The 22,713-nt window shown below is 37.4% G+C and overlaps 1 protein-coding gene across 5 annotated transcripts in view; it reads right to left on the bottom strand.

Annotated features, from left to right (window-relative positions):
* Positions 1–2,554: 2,554 nt before the first annotated feature.
* Positions 2,555–22,713, bottom strand: part of NPAS3 (neuronal PAS domain protein 3) — a 583,018-nt gene continuing 562,859 nt past the window's right edge. For 4 of the 5 annotated variants that reach the window (XM_062495134.1, XM_062495135.1, XM_062495137.1 and 1 more), the window contains 3 exons: positions 9,908–10,055; positions 6,584–6,711; positions 2,555–3,864 (listed from right to left, as the gene is read on the bottom strand). In XM_062495134.1, the coding sequence (XP_062351118.1) occupies positions 2,555–3,864; positions 6,584–6,711; positions 9,908–10,055 (1,586 nt within the window). The remainder of the gene's footprint in view (positions 3,865–6,583; positions 6,712–9,907; positions 10,056–22,713) is intronic. The other variant, XM_062495139.1, reaches the window with a different exon arrangement.

Genomic DNA, 22,713 nt, shown 5'->3' with positions numbered 1-22,713 from the left:
GGTAATGAAGTTTTTTTTTCATTTTGTAATTTTAAACACTATGATTTAGACAGCAGCTGTGATTATCTGTTAGTTTAAATCACCAGAAATCATTTTGACACAACACAGAAACATTTATAAAAAAAACCCAAAACAACAACAGCTGTCTAGCTGTTCTTTGTAGCTGATAGGTGCAGTCCTTTGATTGTTCCATAGCTAGAGCAGAGCTACCAAAAGTAAACTTTGAATTTCCCAATCAGCTTTCTCGCCTTTTTCAGACCTACATAGATCCTTCCCATGGAACCTTTAAAAGCTCATTAATTAAATTTCTAGCATCCAATTCCTTTTTTGCTATTGCTCCTCTGTGGCTTGGACCTACTTTTCAAATTCAAAGCTACCGCAGAAATTGACTCAATGCAGCGAGTGATCAAGAATTCGAAGGAGCTGAGTTAATACATTAGCATTGCACACATAAGCGAATACATATGACAATTCTAAGCTCAGTTTCCTTTTTAGACTATGCCAGTTGACCTTTGAAAGAATTTCCTATCTCACTGGTAATTGCTCTACATATTGCTCTGCCAGCCTACCTAGGAGAAAACCAAAGAAATGCACCCTCTGCTTACAGTTCGAGCACAAGGACTCTGGGAATGTTAACAACTGAGGCTATATGGCATCAATTTGCTTAATATATCTGAGCATTACTCTGTAGTGCATTGTGGGGTACACTGGAAGAGTAAGTCATACCCAGAATTCCTCTGTGGGAAAAATGGCTCCATTAACCTTGAGCTAGTTAAGAGTCTTTTATCTCTGAGAGTGAAGAAGAGAGAACGAGAGAGCGAGAGAAAGAGAGAGGGGAAACGTGTGGAGGAGGAGGGGAGAAAGGAAGGGGGAGAGAGAGGTTTGAGAATACACAACAGCAAAGCAACAGCAGAAATTAAAAGGTATACAGACAGTGGAAGCAGCATAAGGTGACATTACAGAGGAAGGCCACCACACAAAAACCACTAACCCCCAAGAATCACTGGTTCACTAGGACTGCAGGAATGGGACTTTACCACTCCGGACTAGAGATAAAGCACAGAGAAGACAAAGGACAAAACAACTACATTAGCTTAGTATATACTGCATATAGTAACACACATTGAAACTGCAATGGGACTGACAGCCAAGGACACTTACACATTGTACACATTACAGTTCTCACATCTGTTATTAGATGCCTTAACAAACAGCTGCCAAAGATGGAGTGGAAGAAGAATTTATATTTGACAGTCATTTGGAGTGTTTGACACTACACTGTGATTTCTGGCAACAAAGACAAAATAGGAGATTTCTTTTCTTTTACTTAATGTGCAGTTTTCAGTTGTAGTTATCTATTTCAAGCTTATTAACCCATCCTTTAGTTTTAAAACATATTGGTTTCAACACTAGAAATAAGGAAAAAGAAAACAACAAAAAATACCCAAATCAAAGAACAAAAAGAAATTTACAACCTTCCCTCTATAATATTAAATGAAAAACGAAATAAAACATGTTAAATAGTTATTCTGTTTTCATTTTTTTTTTTACTCTGAAGTGTTATTTGATGTTGCAAAATTAGCCTCAGTTACACTGAGAAAAAAATAAAGCAAAACAATATGCACCTAAGAAACTGCTCCTCGCGTCAATTAAATTGAGATTTTTGTTTTTAAGCTCTTTTTGAAAAAGGCTTCCTGACCCATTTAAATTTGATGTGAGGCTATGCTTGTTAGTTTGGAGGTAACAAATTTTAAGTCCTGCAGCAAATGTTAATGAGGGCTTTTGTCTTAACTAACCAAGGAGACTGCAGCACCCCACTATAAACCAGTACGGAACACATTCTTTCCAAAAAACCCAGCCCACAAGCTGCATATTGTATGAAGACATTACAGATTAAGAAATGATAGCACCATGGTTTTAGAAATTAAGTTAAAGTTTCTGTAATTAACATTTAGTCCAACTTTTTAACATTCTAGTCACAGGCCAGAAATTAACTTTTTAAGAACCCAAATTATTTTATGTGCAAGTAAGAAAATCTTAACCATAAAAAGAGAATTAAACTCTGCATAAAATTCTAAAATACTATCCCCTATTTTAAAGGAATTAGGAACAAAACCCCCTTTTCATTTGACTTAGTCAAACAGGGCACATTGTTTATGCTTGTCTCTTTTAATCTTGATCATATCAAGATAATTTTGAAATAAAACCAATGGTTGTCACTTTAAAATCTCTTTACCACAACACTGAGTATTCTATGGCAGAGGCATACACATATTAAAGGCATCTTAATAAAGATGCAAAGGAAAAAACACACATCTTAGAAGAAGACAAAATGGCAGGCAACTGGTACTTCGACTCTCTGAAGGCAAAAAATAAAAAAATATCTTTACATTAAAGAATAAGTCAAGTTAAAGAGAAAGGGAATGAAATGGGGACCATCATATTGAGATAATAAGCTGACCTGCTCAAATTCAAAGTGCTAGAATTAAAGGTCTAAATTAAAACATAGTCTATGCCTCAGAGTATAACACTGAACACAGTATGTGGTCATATTTCAATCCTCTTTCCGTTCCAGAGTCTGTGTAGTGTGAATGCCATTGCTGTACACAGGAAATGGAAGAGTGGAAAAAAGTCCTTCGGCAGTTGTGAACACATTCCCTGCAGGCATTTGGGTCAGACTGGCCCCGCTCACAGCACTTCCAAACGGTCCCGACATATTGAGTCGGTGAACGTGGTGGTAGAGCATTTCCATCGGTGTTTTAGGATCCAGCCCAAAGCTGGGGCTGTTAACATCAACAAAGTTAACAGCGTGGGTGTTGGGGAGGAGGTTGCCCTGCATAGCTAAAGTAACTTCAGCTGGAGCATACCGAATAGTGCCAGTGGTGTAGACCCTCTGAGCAGCAGTGCTGGTCGCAGCAAGGGTTCCCGTTACCCTGTGAACCAAAGGAAGCACCACATTGCCTGCTTGTAACCTCTGAAGGGCTTCCAGATCCCCAGTGTACAACAAAGAGTTGGACGCTGTGGGACCTCCTGGATGTTTGTCCCTTGGAGATGCTGAAAGTGGGGGTGACAAAGGGTCAGAGGACACTGGAGCCAAGGCCGAGTTGGATGAGGTGCTGAACTGAGTTTTACGGCTGGCAGTATTTTCAGTCCCTGGTGGGGTGAGAACAGAGTCTGGAATGGAGACATGTAAACTACTGCTGGCTTGGGGGGAAGGGAAGTGCTCGGAGCTGGGGGGCTTGGTCATACTGTAGGGTGATTCATTCCTTGAGATTTCCCTGTTGGGTGGGTAATTCCAAATACTGCTATCATTATCAAAATTGATAGGTTCTGAGATTTCTGTTTTAATTTTGAGCACTGAGGCACTGTTTGGTGACGAGAGCAGCTGGGGCTGGTCCACCAAAGCCGAGTCAAGTCCATTTGGACTTGAGGTGCTTGACAGCCTTCTCCGAGTCATGCTGCCTCCCTTTTGCTTTTTTCTCCTCTTCTTCCTCTTCTGATGTTTGCTGGAAGACTGAGCATTTACTTCACCTGCACTGTCTGAGTCCTTGGCACTGTCGGAGGTCAGTGATTCACAGTTCTGCAGCCGCAAGTCTGACTCGCTCTCGACATAGCGCTCCACCTTGATCTGCATGGAGCCAAGAGTGCCAAAACTGTCCTCAGGGGCCTTTTGATTCTCGAAGTCTGAATTTTCAAAGCTGTCATCACTGTCCCTGCTGTCCTGGTTGCTGGAGCTGTTCCCATCCTCATTACAGTTCATTTCATTATCTGACTGATTTCCTGACTTTTTCCTGTCAGATTCAGGGTCTTCACTGTTTTCTGACTGGTTTCCTTTCTCATCTGACTTTGAGTTCTCATTGTCCTCTGGAGCAAAATGAAAGTGAAACAAAGCATTAGCAATAGGAACATAATATTATAATCCAAGTCCAGATTTCCACCTACCAATAAGATTGGATTTGCTTTAACCTTTTTTTGTTTCAAAAGACGTTCTTTTCTGTAGAGCTGCATTTCTTTTTTTCAGTGTTGTGTTGGGAAAGTTTTAATCACCATGAGTGTCTCTGACTCAGGACTGTTAATGCATTAGAAGCCTATGCTCTGTGGCTGCATCTCGACTGAGGGGGCCTTTTCATCTGCTCACTGGACAAGAATCATGTTGACAGCTCTGAGCACAAAGGCATTGTAGCTGTGCCATCCAAAGAGGAGTCAGTGAACAATCCCATTATCACTGTTATGTTCTGGTGATTGTTCTTTTTACATCCATGTTCTCTTACAGTGGGCAGACATCCAGGTATAGCACTATTTACTAAAGATTCTAGTACTCTCATTTTCCTTTGACCAGTGCCACTTTTGAAATGGCAGAGAATCTCTGGGTACACTGAAATTACTGCTGATTTCCTCCCATATGAGAGAAGAAGCAACTCATGTGTATAAATCCGAATGAATGAATAAACTACTTAAAATGACTTAAGAAACTAGTTTATTGTTAAAAAAATTATGCTATGTTGGTAGACTCTTCTCATACTCTATTGAAGGACAACAAATATATAAAAACATACAGAAAAAATAATCAGCCAGTGAATTAAATCCTTGATTGATCCAAACCATCTAAGGACCATTGAAAATGGTACAGCTACAGTCCTGAGAAGCTGTCACTCTTCTTGCCTGAGTTCATTTAATTATAATTCTAATATGGGTGACATAAACAGTCTAGCCCACTGGACTCAGAGAGCCAAAGCAGCTTTGAGACTGAATATGCTCCATTATCACACTATGTTTGAAAGGGTCATGAAAGGTTTCAGGAAACCCCGTCCTTTACAGACCAGCCAGAAATCTTTTGTTGCCTAATAAAAGATGTTTTTCACTCATCAGAGCCAAGTACTACCCTTTTCAATATCCTTGTTTTAGGTGGAGAGGGGAAGGACTGGTTTGCCTCTAAAGATATTGGTTACTTCTGGAGCCATGACAATACCAAAGTATTTTCCAGAAGTGCTGAAGGTGGGTTTGACAGGCAAGCTGCCTTGAGCATTCAGGACACTGCACTTCACAAGTCACTTAGTGGGACTATTGCTTGTGTGAGCAGCAGCAGAGAGACCCTTCCTTTTGAAAAATAAAACCTATTGGAACAAAGTAGCAGCTGTAAACCCCTAAGTCTCATCCAGCTTTTTGTTCCAGCTAGGATTGATTTTGTCCCACAAATTTTTCTTACTTTTTTTGAAGATGCTTTCTTTTAAGGCCGTGGTTTTTTGCTGGGGAAGAGTGGTCTTAGAGTGAAGTGGTCTAAAGCTACACAATATTTGCCTGGGATTATATCACAGCTTGAACTGAACTTGTTGGTTTCATCCAAAATAATGTTCAAATTTCAGGTCCTTCAGCAATTCTATTTAATTCCTTTGAAATAAACAAGCCCCTGTGTCTTCTGTCTTCCAAGACACTCAGACATCTCCTTCTGAGATATAGATATCTGTGCACCTTTGGAATGCTGTCTTGCTCTGCATCAGCTTTAGAAGTCATGAACGTACATGTACTTCTCATGTTCTCACCTGGAGAAACTTCCAGTGCGTATGGGAAATGCAAACTGTTCTCCACATATGTGTCATTTGGCTGTTCAGGAACAAGACAGCATAAAGGAAGCACTGGGAATGGATGAAGAAATACCCAATGACAGTAGTTAGAAAGCCTGCACATTAACTTAAACTAAGCTGTCAAAGGAGACCAAATAAAAGCAAAAGATGAAAGAGTACAGCCATATAATATAATGTAATACAGCATAATATAATAATATAGTATAATAGCCTGATCCTCTCCCTGCTTTTTCTTGATTTATATCACTGTGATCCATTTTCTCTAGACTGTTTTGGTTGGTATCATAGGCATGAGAGAAAAATCATCCATCCGTCCATCCATCCATCCATCCATCCATCCTACATACAATAGCTGAATAACATCTTCATTTCTTGGGCTACAGAAAAAAACACTCTTCCAAGGCCAGATGATTTGCACCTGTGCCTAGGTAACCACTGTTAAAACTAACAGGGAATGTGTGAACCATCTGTGCACTGGACTGTCTGTAGAACTAATTTACACATAGAGCTTGACAAGAACACTCAACTTTTAAAAAACAGCTGAAGTCCCAGACTTAAAGAGCTTAGAAAGAAGTTCTTGAACTCATACATTTTAATTAAATATAACTTTTAACCCAAGAAAACTCAATTTTTTCAATCTTCACTGCCCCCTAGTGAGACTCTTCAGTAGAGATCTTTCTGTAGAATATCTGCCTACTTTGGAAAGGGAAGAAGTTGAATTTTATCCAACAGTTGAAATCCCAAGTCCTTTGCACAAGGCGCAATACCTTTCATAAGCACAGCTGGGAAATCAATATTTAGTTTGGTGCTATGTAGGCAAGAATGCGTGGAGAAAGTGAAGAGAAATTCTGAGGTCATTAAAATATTTTGCTAGTGTTTTTCAATTTAATTTTATATGATTTTTTTTGTTAAAATGGAACTATACTTGAGAAGAAAAAGCAACTGGAAAGCAGTCCATGTGGCTTTCACAATGTGAATGTCTTGTGGGTGTAAAGGCACACCATGTGTGTTACCTGAGTTGTCCTTTGAGTCTGATTCAGAGTCAGAGGTCTCCGAGGATTCTGAGGTTTTCTCTGGCAGATGAGGAAGTTGTGCAATATCCATGGGAGTGTCCTTGTACTCTGGGTTACTGAAGAGGATACAGCAAATATAAACACAATTGGATGATTTGCGGTTTCATGATTTTTTCCTCTTTTCATATCAAAGTTCAGGAACAAAGAACATAAATAGGAAGAATAGCAGATTAAACACAGAAACATATATTTTTGGCTTCAGAGCTTCACAGCAGGAGTTTTCTGAAGGTTTATTTTAATACTGCAGTCAAATACTTTTATTGACCAGATACTAAACCGTGTTTGATTCTAGTGAAGTTATAGAGCTATCAAAGCATCCTTGCTGAAGTGGGACATCACGGCTTGTGTGATATCTAGCAGTAAAGCTACACTGTGTAATCATCCAACAACAAAATATCTCGATTTCGATCCCATTACTGTGCCTGGGAGGACAGAGAGAGTGTTTTAACTTTTCCAATCTGTTTCTCTCCCACTGGCAATGCCTATTAGAGTTATCTCTGTAGAAATGTTCTCTATCAACCTTGCCAGAGTCCTTTCAATACCTGTTTTTCTCAACATTCCAGTTTTCCACATTTTAACCAAGCATATCATACATGAAGTTATTACGAAAGTGATCAGCTAAGGCTAAAGACGTGACCACTGCTCCAAAGAATCTGCCCAAAGATTAGATAAAATAGGTTATGCATTTTTTAAACACTGCACACATATATCCACATCAGCAAGAAACCAAAAACAACCTCTCTAACTATGTGACAGATGCACATGTGCATGTTAAGATGCATATGTTAGGGATAAAGAACTGTCAACACACCCATTATAATCATATCTTCATCTGCTCATGTGGTGCTCACCTGTGACTTGTTAGCAATGAACATGACTGCAATCTAAAAAAGCTACACTTCCAGAGAAATGGAAGAAAACCCCTACAACACTATGCTTTTGCTTGGTTTGTACCTTTTGAAATGTGTTCCTTTCTTAAATGCATGCAAATGTAGGGGAACAGACGTAGCTAAACATAAGTGGTAGAGAATAAACAGTAACAAAAACAATAAAAATAACAAAGTCTTTAATAATTTTTGAATAGGTGAGTATTTCCATGCAGTTCAAATTCAAGTCTGGTAAAAGAGAAAATCCACAGTCCTGTCCAAAACAATAAGATGCAGCACTTGGGGTGCTCGACACACTATCACAATGACAGTATGCTCATATTCAGCTCTTAGAGTGTACTGTGAAAACTCAGCTTTCACACAGTTCACATTGAGATGACATATTACAGTTACCATCTTTATGGCTTTGTCCTGACAAAGTGACTTTAGTCTGTTGCATCCTAGGGCAGTCCCCAAATTTGCCCCCTCCAAGCAAAAGATGTTTGAGGACTTTCACACTGTGAATAACGAGTTGCTAGAACAAGAACAGCATTAATCCTTCCTGTCACTGTAATTAGTCTATCCTTTTACAGACAGCTGAATCATACTTTCTAATGCATGGAAATGTATACAGACCAGTACTCCTGCTAAGAGTAGACCTAATTATGCCTTGATCTGTTATTAAAATATTATTTGGACATTTGGATCTTTTGTGGATTCCATTACAAGGAGAAATCTAAATTAAAAATACAAATTCCATGAAGATGTTAATATTTTTCTAACAGAGTGGTGAATGGAATACATTAGAAAAATCAGATTCTGGGAGGAGACTTGGGGAAGACCACACTGCTTTTTTTTTTTTTTTTTTTTTTTTTTTTTTTTTTTTGTTTTTGTTTTTGTTTTTGTTTTTTGTTTTGTTTTTGTTAGTGGACTGTCTGTGGACAAGGTTCATCTATTGTCTGGAAAGCAGAAAAGGGGACAGAGGCAGCTGTTAATAATTCCTATGGACAACTTTTACAGCTAGAGCTGGAAATACGAGAACATTTCAGGGTATTTTGCAGCCCTGTTAAGGACCGGGGCAGTGAAGCTGTACTCCCAGTTCAGAATTGTCAGCCTTAAGCTGACCTCCTGAAATGCTACATTCTGCCTCACACTTGCAAAAAAGAGACAAAAAAGTAGCAGGATAAGGATATATTCAGAAAAGTCTGTGTTCAATCATATCAGGCCAAAAAATTGCAAGTCCCAGTGAAAACTCCACTGCCATGCAAGGTTTCCCACAGTACCCCTACAATGCTCTCCTGCCAGGGGTTGCTTCCTTCTCTTCCCCAAAAGGGGAATCAAAAGCATTTCAACATGCAAGTTTAGGCAGGCACAGCCTCTTCAGGGCTTGCTGGACTTGGCATAATAAGTCACAGTCTAACCCCTAGACATCACTTTGAACTCTCATGGCATCAAAGGGAATGTAACAAACCATGACAAGCAACTTAAAAAGAGAACAGGCCAGAAAATGACAATTGCGTTTCACAACAATCTCAAGGTTTCAAATTTTATTTGTTTGTTTGTTCTATTTGAATGAAACAGAAAATCTCCCAATCTTATTGAACATTTTCACAAAACAGAATGTGCTGAAAGGTATTTTCAGATGAGAAAGGTCAGGATTATAATTCACTGTCTCTCAGTGACTGTTGGTTTTCCCTTGAGCTCCGAAACCAGTCCTTTAAAAGTACTTTGGTAAAACAGAATTTATCAGGGAACAGCCTTTCATTCAAGTCATTACTATTTCTGTTTTAAATAGTTCTAATAGCTTAAAATAGTACTTTATAGTACTTCTATTTTTAAATTATATTTTGCATTTTTCAGTGTGAATATTATCTGATGCTTATAGGAACAACAAAGTAGTTTGAGCCTTTTTTTGTCCTGAGAAAGTTCCTTTTTCTGGACTGAACTGGCAAATGCCTTTCAGAGATAACTTTTTTCTTTTTTTTCTTTTTTGCATACCAGCAGTTTGCTTTCCTGCATTTTTAATATCCAAATAAAACAGTGCCAAACACTTCACACCAGATTTTATAACACAGCTACTGCAAGTTGGTGTGGATAATTTTTATCTTTCAGCTCAGTTTGAATAGATTTCAGGGCATGCAATAAAACGGTGGAGGGTTTATTTCAACACTGAGGCAGCATAATAATTCAAGAATATTCTCATGTGCTGTGATATGACAGATGCCTCAGTAACTATTAAAAAATGGCACGGTTTTTGACATGGACTGTATGAAAAGTTCTTCTTAACTTTCTCTAGTAGGCTACTGTTTTTTTCCTAGACCTCTCACCAGCAGAGACAAGCAACAGAGACAGCAGTTCAAGGGAGAGAAGTGACTGGGAGACCTACCTAAGGAGGTAATTGACCCAAATGATATTCTTCTCACTTGCATTCTTGGCGTTGACAGCTATGGTTGCACTAGATTGTATCCAGATATAACCTCCGTTCTTCTGCATCCAGCGGTAATACTTTGTTACACACTGACCCTTATTCAGCACTGACAGGAAAATACAAACAAAACACAAGCAAGATAGAGTACATGTTAGGATTGTGGTAAAATGACCTTTGTTGTACAACGCGCCACAAGTGTAAGCAGAGCATACTTGGCTTCCTTTGGATTTAATGCCAGTGAGATGACAAACAGGATCTGAAGTTCAGTATAACTAGCTACATGTTTTACAAGTTTTTAAAGTATAATTTTAATCTGCTTCTGGAAACTCTAGTGGAGGAAGAAAAGTAAAAAAATACTACAAATCTCTATGGTTCTCTGAATACTTATTACTGTGTGGATATTTCCAATGCGCTCAATGTCAAACTGGGAAAAAAGAAAAGGAAAAAAAAGAGGCAAATTTATATGTGATTTATTCATAGCTCCTAGGTAGACCTCTTTGAGATTCTGGATATTTGAAAGGTTTGGGAAGATACTCTACCCCTGCTGCTTTGATCATTTCTCCTCATTGCAGGCGATATCAACCACTGAACTTATACATCTGTTTCTTTGATCTTGTCAAACAGAATTTACAGTTCTCAGATGAACCAAATCTCCACTGGTCAGTGGGGGAGAAGTCTTTGGAGAATTTACTTTCTACCAGAGCAAAGTAAATCCACCAACAGGCTGAGAAACAGGCCTAAGGGAGGCACAGAATGGCTTGGTTCGAGCCAAAGAGTGACAGCTCTCTCCGACACTTGAAATATGCTAAGAAACAGAGAAAGAAGTAAAAGTAATGTGGAACGGTGCTGTTAAATGCTCACAGCAAGACAGCTTAAAAATACAGATGTTTAAAGTAATACTTCAGCCAAAATATTGCCAAGTTGAAACGGATTTGTTTTGTGTCTGATTCTTCCGTGTCAGAAGAGGGGAATGAAAGGTAAATCTTTCAGTGGGAGGGAGCAGAACAATTTTAGAAAACCCATAAATTACACAAGATGTGGGCAGGGTTGTGGCTGGAGCCCTAATCCAAAACCCTGCAGCTCTCACCATTCCCACAAAGCGTGGTGCACTAGAGGGCAGTGTGCCTTCACATTCACCGCCTGCTTTTGTCATGTCCTTGTCTCCGTCTGCTAAAATGAAAAACCTCTAACTGCTGTAATAAATTTGGCTAAATTAGCTGCTAAATGGTTATCTCAAGTAATATGTATTTGCATTAATCATCTTGCTCTAAACCAGAACAAGCCAGAGTCCTAAAGACGTAGTAAATTCATATTGTCCATTTAATTACGGCTAATAAGTGCTTCATATACAATAGTTTCATGAAGTACATTTTCTTTTTTTCCCCCCCTTTTTTTTTTTTTTTTTTTTTTGAGAAAAGAAAAAAGTCACTTTGGAAAAGGATAAGTATTTAAGGCAGTAAGTTCCTACCATAAATGTGACAAATGACACTTTGGAGCTTTCAAGTTAACCAAATGTCTATACCTCCAATTATACGTATGAATTAATATATATCTAAATCCTGTACAGCAGATACCTACAGAAAAAGATGTTTACAAAGGCAGCCATACAAACAGTGATGTTTCCTTACCTTGGAGGTATCCCCTAACCCCCAGTGCACTTTTTCAACTACTAGAGAAAAATATGCATGTAAAATAGTGCCATGTAAAGTGAATGTGAAGTGCAAGTTATGTTCAGCTATAATATAAACAAATATTTGTATCTGGGTCTTATTGTTTTTCAGCAGCCTCTAGTGAACTAAGTTTGTTTCTAGCAGACATCAATATTTCCCTAAATTTTTACTTTTGTATCTCAAGCTCTAAATATTCTACTATGATAATTCATTGTCTTCAAAACTTCATTATACAGCAGAATAAAGATAAAATATGAACAACTGACTACCCAGCATTTCTGTCAAACCAATGTTGTAAGCCACTTTAGAAAACAATCTCACATAAATTAGCCCAACTTTATCAGTTATGAAGAATAAGGGAAGAAAAGCACTGCTGTAAGTTTTGATTATGGTAGGCATTTCCATTTCGGTAAAACAGGGCATTCAAAATGCTCTGCTTACAGCTGAGTGTAAAACTGATGTGCACACAAGTGTGGAGTGATACTTTTCCAGATCTGTCTTCTGGAAACATGAATACCCACAGTTGCCATGCAGGAACTAGTAAAATCTATCTGCACTCGTACCTGCTAAATGCACTATTGTCTTCCTTGGAAGAGTTTTTATCAAGGGAGTTTACCATGCTACACAGATGTCAAAGGGCAACTGTCCACATACACATTTGAAAATCAAAGTACCAGGTGAGTCACTAGCCAGTGGCTGAAGGGCACACTGCAGCTCTGCACAGTGATAATTATAAGGACTCAGGTTCTCCAGCTCTTTTGACCATCCTAGAGAAGTCCTTCATCCTTCAGTAACTTTTATATTGGTTGTTGCACCACTGGTAAAGTCTGTGTCATGGGCTGAACAGAGCATTCATTTCAGAGCTATGGAAAAGAGGAAAAGATTTTCAAGATGCCTTTTCAAGAATGAGAATTCAGTGCATCAGAACTATATGCAAGGCATCTACGGTCAGAGTTCAGGCTCCCAAGTACAAAGAATATATCCAAAGAATGTCTGAAATACATTAAAAATGAACTTTCCATGAAGTTCATCTACCTGCAAATTCCCACTCTATTTTTGGCCAGCTCAGATATATTGCCAGATACAAAGAATTTTCCTTACTGCATCCATCTAAAGCACATTTCATGTAAGAGTCTTGTGGACCACACTCTGAAGGAAGTCCCATGATTCAATATAAAAATTCTCTCTGTAGAGATACTTCAGCAGGCAAGCTGCACTGTGCTGCTAAATCTGGCTCTTCCCTCCTTTGAGAGAGCACTTGGTACCCCCAGGTCAGTTCTGAAAATTCACAGTATATCTCAGAAAGAAATTTATAAATGTGATGAAATAAAAAAATGGAAAAAAATTGAAATGTTTTCTGATTTACAGTATTTTTTAACTGCTGGCATTGCCAACCTGCAACTTAGAAATTAGATGAGAATTTTGAGGCAAAAAAAAAAAAAAACCAACAAACAAACCCAAACAATTAGAAGGAGGCATCAGGGAGGGAAATCTATCTAGTTTATTGATAATCTAGTGTTACTGAGTAAAGCCCAGTTTAATTTTAAAAATCTTCAGTTTGCAGGTACAGAGAGTCCATTAATGAAGTTACTGATTTTGAGAAGGAAAGCAAAGAGTCATTCTACTCTAAGATCTGATTGTGAAGTTATATTTTCTAATAGCAACAGACCATGCATTTCAGTTTAGCATAAACTTCTGAAAATGTAATGCCATGTAGATTACATCCTGAATTTTCAGGATATTTTGTTTACAGGCAAATTCGTCACTCACTGAGCAGTGCAAATAATTTTATGTTTCAATTTGTTTTATATATGGAGTACCCAGTATGGCAGACAAGGTTAAAACTTGTGATCACATTGGTGGGATGGCACATGTGACAGGATTATGCAGGACTGGGTTATATAATTTTTTAAAATACACACACACACACACACACAGACATATACACAAACCCTTTAATCAGAGGGACTAACTGAGGGTTAATGTTTTAAAATTGGTGACCTTTATGTCAGCTGCACAGATATATTCCCTAAAATGGTGGATGCTAAACCTGATTAAAATTTGCTGAAATGTTACCTAGTTCCTCAATTTGAATTCAGTGGTTGGCATGCAAGAAGTGCACAGTATGTCATGCTAAGAAATAAAAAAACCCCTCACTTATTTCTCAAAGTATGAATATATTGCTGTGTACACAGTTCCCAACAGAGGGATTTCAGTTTTCCTTGGTAGCTTTGTGCACAGCAATATTCTTGTAGTGGTGGAATGAAGGAGGGGGAAAAAGAAGAAACAGTCAGTGTTCTTTGCAGGAACCTATTTCTGTTAGAAAATTAAAATAAATCAGTACAAGTTTGTCTTCAGAAATATGGTTACAAATAGAAAAAGAACATAGTTTCTTCCTGTAAGGCTGTTCCGAGAAATCAAAGCCAAAGCTTCTAAATAGTGAGTTGTGTTTTAAAAGAAGGAAGTAGCTTAATTCAGTTTGAAGAGGAGATGAAGAAATTGTGTATCAAAAGCAGTCTTTTAGCAAAGACTCTTACAAAAGGACATTTTACTCATGTGCATATGCATTTAAAAGCTACACTATATTGCGTATTCAGGTAAGTATTGAGTAAATAGGAAATGATGAGATCATCTTACATATTCACACAGCTTCACAAAGAGGCTCTTTATAATTGGTGAAAATATTGAGGTTACATCTGCTGTGCTATTCACCCTTCTCCTTGAAATACCTTTATCAATGACTGGATGGTATTGATACTGAGCTCATCTCATGGTAAACTTATAAGAATATTTTTAATGTACTGCACGAGAATGAAATTGCTGTACTTAATACTACAGTCGGATACTTAGCTGCAGCCACAAGTACTCTTTCTACATTCACAAAACTGGCAGACGAAACATGAAAAGGAATACTGACTCTTTAATCTCCTCTTCTCCACCTAAGGCCCAAGGCAAGCTGACAGGGTAACTTCGTTCTGGAAACAGAGGGTTTTTTATTTTTGCAATTCTAGATTACTTTCCCTTCTGCTTTTGAAAACTGTGGGCTACAGGGGAATGAACCTGGCATAGACTTAAAACAAGAACAAGTTTCTTTATCTGAAAAGTTACAGTCCTTGATGCTTACAGGAAGGTCACTTTTAAAACCCACAGGAAAAATAGCATCACAGCCAGAAAGAGTGCATTAAGTGCCTTATTTGCTTGTAACAGAGACAGTTTTCCATTTATAACAGCTCCGAGGATCAAGTGAGTCTTTGATGTTGTAAGGACTTTTCTATAGATTTTGCAATTAGTGAGCTAGATATTTTAAATAGTTGGTGTCCACAAATTGGATTTTAGCAGTGAAAAATATTTAGCAACGTTAAATGATGCTTGCTACAGAATTGGGAGCTAGATGATAGGAGACTTGTAGACATGTGATGAGGAATCATATGTCAACTACATAATTCTCCACAAACAGTCCTATTTTGAATCTCCTGCATGGGGTAGAGTGAGGAGGAGGGGACTTCAGCCTGGACAGTGTAAAAATGCATTGCCTGCCTACTGGGCCAACATCAAGGCCTTCAGAGCAGATTCCTTGGTAAAGAATACCATCCTCCCATCACAAGAGTCCCTGTGGGTCATGCTGCTCTACTTCTCTTCATTGCATATATTTCCTTACCAGCCCTGACTTACTGTATCTCAACAGAGTTCTTCTAAGAAGAATACAAAGATGATAACTCTTTTAAGAAAATACTGCTTCTGTGAGGCTTTAGAAAGCTGCATTTTACTCACAGCATATGACAGCAGAAAGCCCTGAGTGCTGGACAGAGAACATCTTTTTTAGCATAGGGTAGAATGCAATCTATCATGTCAATACTGCTGACTGAGACCTGTCTGCCACTGTGATATGAACATCAGAGAGTAATAGCTGCAGGTTTATAAACATAAATTCATCTTTTCCTACCACAAGCAGGAAGTAGCAAATCAGGTTCACGAAAGAAAACTGTACCTCACCGATATTCAAACTCCCACCTAACTTCTTCATTCACCTGGGATATTCCTTTAAGCATCTACAGTCACTCTAAAAGTGCTAAGTATGGCAATTTGTTCATTGCTTGCTTTGCAATCTGAAATACTGTTTAATCTTCCAGTGTAGGGATATTACATAGATAAATATGTCATAAATTAGGCAAAATTAAGTATCAACAGCCTTGCAGAAAAAAAGCGCCTTAATCAAGCATTTAGAAAAATTTGAAATCTTAATAATGTTTAAAAACTAAGCAATACTTTTCCTGCCTCTTTGCAGAAAAGCAAATGTTAAAAGTGGTCTGAGTCAAACTGTTGAAAAATGTGGATTCATAATAGGATTAAAGTTTGTAACTTGCCAAATACAGTGAGGAAGGCCTTGTATGCTGCATGTGAAAATTGTCTCAGATTAGGACTAGGAAGATGTTTTGTTTTAAATAAATTCTATGTTATCAGTTTACGTGACATCAGTTCCCAGCAGCAGAGCAAATTTATTAAAACCGAACAAAGACACAAAAAAATAGCGTTTCTCAGCACTATGGAAATCACCATCTCCTACTTGAACAACAGAGGCACTTCCCTTCTTTTCATGATTGTTATAACATACCATTTTCCCATGGCCCAACATTTGAAATGACAACTTTATAATTATGCATAACTATGAATATTAACAAGACTATATAATTCTAGGTAAAATGTTTATTTCAAAACATTATGTAGGTATTGATCAAATGGAATGCAATGTACTGCCAGAGGCACTATTCAACAGAATCTTATGGCATGCAATTAGAAAACTGTTCTGTGGTTTCTACAGATAAAATTGATGTAAAGAAACTATATAAGTTTATTTTATGACAGACTGGATTGAAAAATGAGCAGTAGATTTTTCTACCTAGGATTCTCTAGGCTTTCTCCTCTCTTAAGTTTTTTTCCCTCTCATGGTTTGTCTCTCTCCCCATGACTTCAATCTTGCCATAAAGTGATTTTCTTCTGTTAATATTGAAATGGTCATTTAGAAACCCAAACCTTCTTTGAACACAAACTTCAGACAGAACTTCCATTATCATTAATGAACTCTCTCTTCAAACTGCAGGGGAAAATGAAATCCCAGATCCAAATTTTGCCCTTAGCTACTAAAACTCAACATCAGAGGAGAAATTTGGCCCTGCTTGCTCAAGAAACTGAAGTCTGTCTCATGTATCTCCACTAATATTAATGGCCATCATATGACAAACCATGTAAGATTAATGATTTTAGAAAATAACTCTTTCCGTGCCAAATGTATCTGTGGATTATACATAACTACATCTCCCAAAACTAGGAAAAGAGGCTGAAGCAGATTGGCAGCAATATTAATTTTATCTTTGAATTACCTGGGTTAAAGATGGTCTGTTTCAAGGACAGGATTCCTTAAACATGCTTTCATTTCTGGGATAATGGTCCCTGTTTGGGTGAGTGAAATTAGTGATTTCCTCAGGCTAATCTCTAGAGGAAAGGCATCCAGAGCACAGTGCCATGGTGATATGGCACAACCAAATGTTCAAACTCCCTCAAACCACCACAAAGTTCTATCACCATGTCACATCTCACAGCAGACCTTTTTGAAACATACTGTCCCTTTATACCAGATGACTTGTAAAAAGCCAAAAAACCCAAAGATTTCCATATTTGCCCACAGGCCTTGGAATGACAGCTTAGTGCTAATAAAACAACCCCCAAAAACAACTGTGTAAAAGAAAAGAACTTAGGAATAATTATGCATCTTGTGATCTCAGAAGCAATACTTAGCAAACTGTGGACATTGGGTAAAAGGCTTCAGGTGTTTTGAAGCATTCCCAAAGGACTGAGGCAAAGTCCTGTACCAGACCACCCAGTTTATAGGTTTTTATAGGTTATCAGGCATCAAAACCAGCAAGGACCCACCACAGGACACATGGATGGCAAAGACTCAGGTGATTTATGCAGATTCTTTCAAACGAGTGCTAATAAAACCTACTGCCACACATTTGATATGTGCTACTCAGTTTACTGATACTCTTTTCATGTCCATACAGCTTTGAAAACTGTTTCCCTTAGACACACAAGGTCAGCAGTCCAGACCTTTGAAAAAGAAAAAGAAGAGAAATAGCCCATAGCACGAACAGGTTTTTAAAATCCTGGAAAGATCTGCAATGGTTTCATCGTACCTTCATGGTGACATTTCAGGATGGGCATTTCACAGCCTAGTAAACTACAAAAAAAATCCTTAATCCATTCTTGGAATTTTCAGTGGATTTTCAACACACTTTCTGATTTAGACTGCAAGATGATGGAAACTTCTGGTCTTGGTAATCTTGGAGAGAACCTCAGCACTGAAGGTAGAAAACTGTGTGAAGTAGTTTTGTCCTATTTTAAAATAGAGTATATTTACATCCTCTAGCAAAAGGTTAGCACAGAAATAGTTTGGTGGACAGAACAAAGGTGAAGCTACTTGATGTGTACAATAATATCTTACATTCTCATGGCTTTGCATTTGACATATGCTTCTAAAATTTATCACAAGAATAATATCAAAATATAAATTCCATTTTGGAATTGGAAATTTGGGGAACAAAAAAGACTTAAAAAACCCCCAGAAAATTATTAACAGAGAAACTGGAAAACACAGAGGTTACCAGCAGGTCAGAGCTCAACCTTCACTCTATAACCCCTTAATGAGCGTGTATTTATACAGCTGGTATTATGTACACTTTTAAGGTCAAAACAGGAGATTTTGGGTTCAAATTTCAACTAACTATGAGCTATGGAAGATACAACTGAAAGCCAACAAACTGAAAGGGGAATGTACTAAATCAGTATTGCATTAGATTTTATTTGAAGATGAAATAGCATCAGGAGTTAAGTTAAAAGGTTATTGATGCAAACAATATCTGAGGCATCTTGCAAAATAACTGTATATTGCAAAATTCTGCAACTAGGTTTAGCAGCTAATAATTTAAATAGCTTAAAGATTTGTCTTTGTAGAGTTTTCTGGTTTGTTTACTACCCCAGAGATTGGATTCTCCTGAGGAACACTTACTTACTTTATATACAGAAAACATTTGTCCAATAGAAAAAAGTTGTAGTTGAAAAATTGAGGCACAAAATATCACAAAGATTGGAAACTTCTTGGGATTAATAATGATTTCTGAGTATTTTTACGGTTAATGGATAATTAAACCACCAAATATTACAACAACAACAGCAACTGTCCTCCACACACAAAAATGTAAGCATCACCTGTCAAGAAATGAGCCAGCCATGAGTTAATAGCATATAAAACAAGGGTACAAGGCACACACAACTGCATACTGCAGACTGTTTTTCCCCTTCTTCTAAAGTAAAAGAAATTAAGATAGACAGACCAATATCTCATGCAACCCACAGAAGAATTTGCAGGAGCAAACACAGCATCTTCAGGAATTCAAAGCATGGCTAAAAGACATGACAAATACACACTCTTGGGTAGGTGTACATCTCTTAAGATTCATTAGGACTGAAAAATAAACACTGGGCATGTGCTAAAACTGAAGTCCATGATCCCATTTTGCCTTGTATGAAAATAAAAAATATTTTCTTTACATGCTTCTATTTCTTCCAGTTTCTTATCTCCTGTTCCCTCATCTTTCTGTATCACCACTATCTCCACCCAAAAGGACTACAGGGCGGCAGTGTCCAACACAGAAATGTTTGCAGGCCCATACTATGGACAGAGAGAAAGATTGTGCAGGTAGTCAGACCAGCACTTCTGCAATACTTTTAAAACAACATCTAGGCTGTCATCAGGGTGCCAGTTTGGCTTAGTTTAAGAAATGGCTAAATTCCTGACATTCTATCAGCCTAATTTAGAATCAATCTTGCTTTCCAGTGATGATAATAAACTTGTACAAACATGAGATTCATTTGTATATTTTAGCATTTTATTTCAGTCCTGGAATGTAAAACCTGACATTGGAATCAGTCTGATTTTTTTGGTTATTGAAGATATTAAGCACTACAAGAGCATTGAAATTTCGATCTGATTAGGATAAAAATTCCTCAGGATCAAAACACTTCTTTTTATCCCCCTACAGTTTTACTAATTGTGAGCTACTTGACATTGCAGAGTTATTCCACAGCGTGATAGCAAAATATGTGAAGTATTTCACTGTTAGAAATTATAAACTCATTCTATTTGTTTTTCATGTGTTTGAGGTTATTAAGAGAATAAAAAATTATAACTGATGTACATAAGTAAAAAGGGTTAGTTCAACTACAGCTGGTTGGCTAAACCACTAAGCTTTTTTTTTAGAAAATAGATTTTTTTCTACTGAACATACATAAAAGAAATCATGAATATATAACTGATTTAAAAGCAGACTGAGGGGGTAATATTTCTTGAAAAATAGGGGAGCCATGAAAAAGGTGAATGTGGAATAGTTTATTTTCAGAAAGACTGGATTATTCTAACCACTGGAAACCAGATAAAGTAGATGAGAAGGAGTGCTACCAAACATACTCATCAGAGACCTTTGCTTTATGGGAAATGAACTGCCCTGGCTCACTGTTCCTGAGGAATTGCATTTCTTATAGCTGTAAATCAAATCCTGAAGAAAGAGGATAATATTTTTCTAAGCAATAGCTGAGGACAACGGTATCTTTCTTGTCAGAGCCAGGTTTCTGAATTTAGACCTCAATTAAGTTTCCAAAATGAAAAAGCACACATTATATACCAATACCAATTGGTATGTACTTATGACAATGTTTTTGCAAACAATATATTAATTTTGAAATTGCGGCATGTTATCACATATTTGCCCAAAAGTATATTCATGGTTGCCTTCAGAGGTCTTGACTTTTGTCCTTCCTTGATGCTTTCTTAATGACCTTCATTGAACAGTAACTTGATGTTCAATGAAGACCATTAATTTTACAGTTAAATAGAAGATGTATACTCCTACGGCATATGACATCCATTTATTCTTAGATTAAATGAACTTAAAAAAGGGCTGTTACAGACTTCTGAACGATATCAGTGTCAAAAAATGGGAAGCACATAGGCACAGCATTGTACTCCTGAGCGCAGCAATTGCCCTTGCTGCATTCTATAGAGAGTGCTAAGACCTGATACAACAATAATTTTCCTGATCTGCTTGATTTCTGGTGTTGATTTTACTTCAAATGTATCCTGCTAGCTTTAAGATCAGGGATCTTGTAATGTCATAAGAATGTCGTAACTGATGTCGTAAGAAAAAGGGCAGTTCTACTCCTGCAGGGACTCATGGCCTGGTGGAAGTGTCTGAGCTGCCCTGTGCTTGACACACAGTTCAGTCCTGCAATGCTTTGTGCAGTGGCAAGTAAATAGAGAGGATACTATCACCTTCCCCATTCCTACTAGTGGTAAGGTAGAACTGGGCCATGAGGGGTCTTTCCAGGGTGTTAGTTCTAGATGCATAACTATGAAACACAAAACATTCAATTACAACTCCTTCATGCCATGTAACCTAATGAAGAGCTCTGTTAGAGAACTAGGATTAGAGACTGTGTCTGTGCCAGGGTACAGCCAGACCTGTACATTTTGAGGGTTTGGATTGAAACAGAAGTTATTGCAGCTCAGTCAGTTTCTGTGTTAGCTAAGCCAACAGCTGGGACATGATGCTGGATGTGTACAGAATAGAGAACATTTTAACTATGATCTCTGTGAGAGAGACTTGATTTATGGTAAGTGATATCTATCATGATTCTACCAGCAATTTGTTCAACAAACATGGTGAAAATCAACAAATGAGAAGATTCCCAAAGTCCTGAAACACTGAAGCATTTTAAAACAGGAAGGAGTTTTATAAGATAGAATTGTAAAACCAAAAAAATGACTGAGAGATTTGTGACAAAGCATGATCATTCAAACTTTGAATGAAACAGAATAGAAACAACAGCCATAAACTTTTACTCCTGTTTAGAAAAAAAAAAGTTTCAATAGCATATGTTAACATGCCATATTTTGCTAGAAATGGAGGTGTATGTACAGATAGAGTATGAATTTTGTATTAATTTACAAGGGTATCGAGGCATAACTAACATAAATCTCTTAATAGAAATTTTGAACTTAATGGATTTTTTTGCTATTTTCTTCACTGGGCTTAGAATTTTAGTCCATAAAAAAATGCTTTTTTAGGGCATAACCCCCAGGTCCACTGAAGCCAGTGAAAGCTTTTCCACTGGCCATAACTGACCTTTCATTAGGGCAGTCCTTCCTTTACAAAAGCCTGTTGTCATTGCTAGAATCTTGCAGACCTTCTTCACAATTATACTTGTTATAGTCACATTCCTGAAACTGCTTTTGTCTTCTTTTATCTGAGACAGAGTTAACAAGGTCTGCTTTTCTAAGTTTCTAATGGGCTGCTATGATCAGAAGCCATCAACAGCCCTCTTGATTTTTTTTTTCTGTGTGGTTTTTGCAACATTTTCTTCTTTGTTTCTTTTCTCTTTGATGTCTTTGAATACCTTGGATGAGAAGGCAGGATGTAGTAGTCTTACTTTTTCCTTACGATAAGTTGTCAGTAAATAGGCAGAATAGCAGTTTTACTTGTGTTTCTTTTACCCTTAAATCTACAATTGCAATTTGGATTTCTTCTTGTTTTAATCATTAAATATTATTTTATTTCCTGTAAAAATATACCATGATTTTTGGTTGCATTCTCCATCAAACACAAACTTCTTAGTTTGCTACTTTCTCAAATTCTAGTATTCTAGTGCTTTCCATACATCACTTTAGCTTCCAGGTCCTCTTCAAAATAGTGCACAAATCTGTTTTTTTTTTTTTTTTTTTTTTTTTTTTTAACATACATTGTACTGGCAAATATCCTGTGCTCTTTATTTGGGGAACCAGTTCTGCTAAGTTCTACCTTCCACAGCCAGTGTTTGCCAGTTCATGAATTTTAGCTCTAATTCCAATTTTACTAAACCAGGAGGATTTTCTAGTTTGGTTTGAATTTGATTTTATAGCATTGACAAGTTCCTATGAAGTATTTTGGTGTTCTACATTTTCTTTCTCTTGGTTTCTACACACTTTTTATTGTCAAATGCTAGAAG

Source organism: Cinclus cinclus, chromosome 6 (genome assembly GCF_963662255.1).
Source record: "Cinclus cinclus chromosome 6, bCinCin1.1, whole genome shotgun sequence".
Classification (NCBI taxonomy): Eukaryota; Metazoa; Chordata; class Aves; order Passeriformes; family Cinclidae; genus Cinclus; species Cinclus cinclus.
The sequence above is the reverse complement of the archived record's forward strand: the minus strand, read 5'-3'. Positions and strand labels throughout refer to the sequence as shown.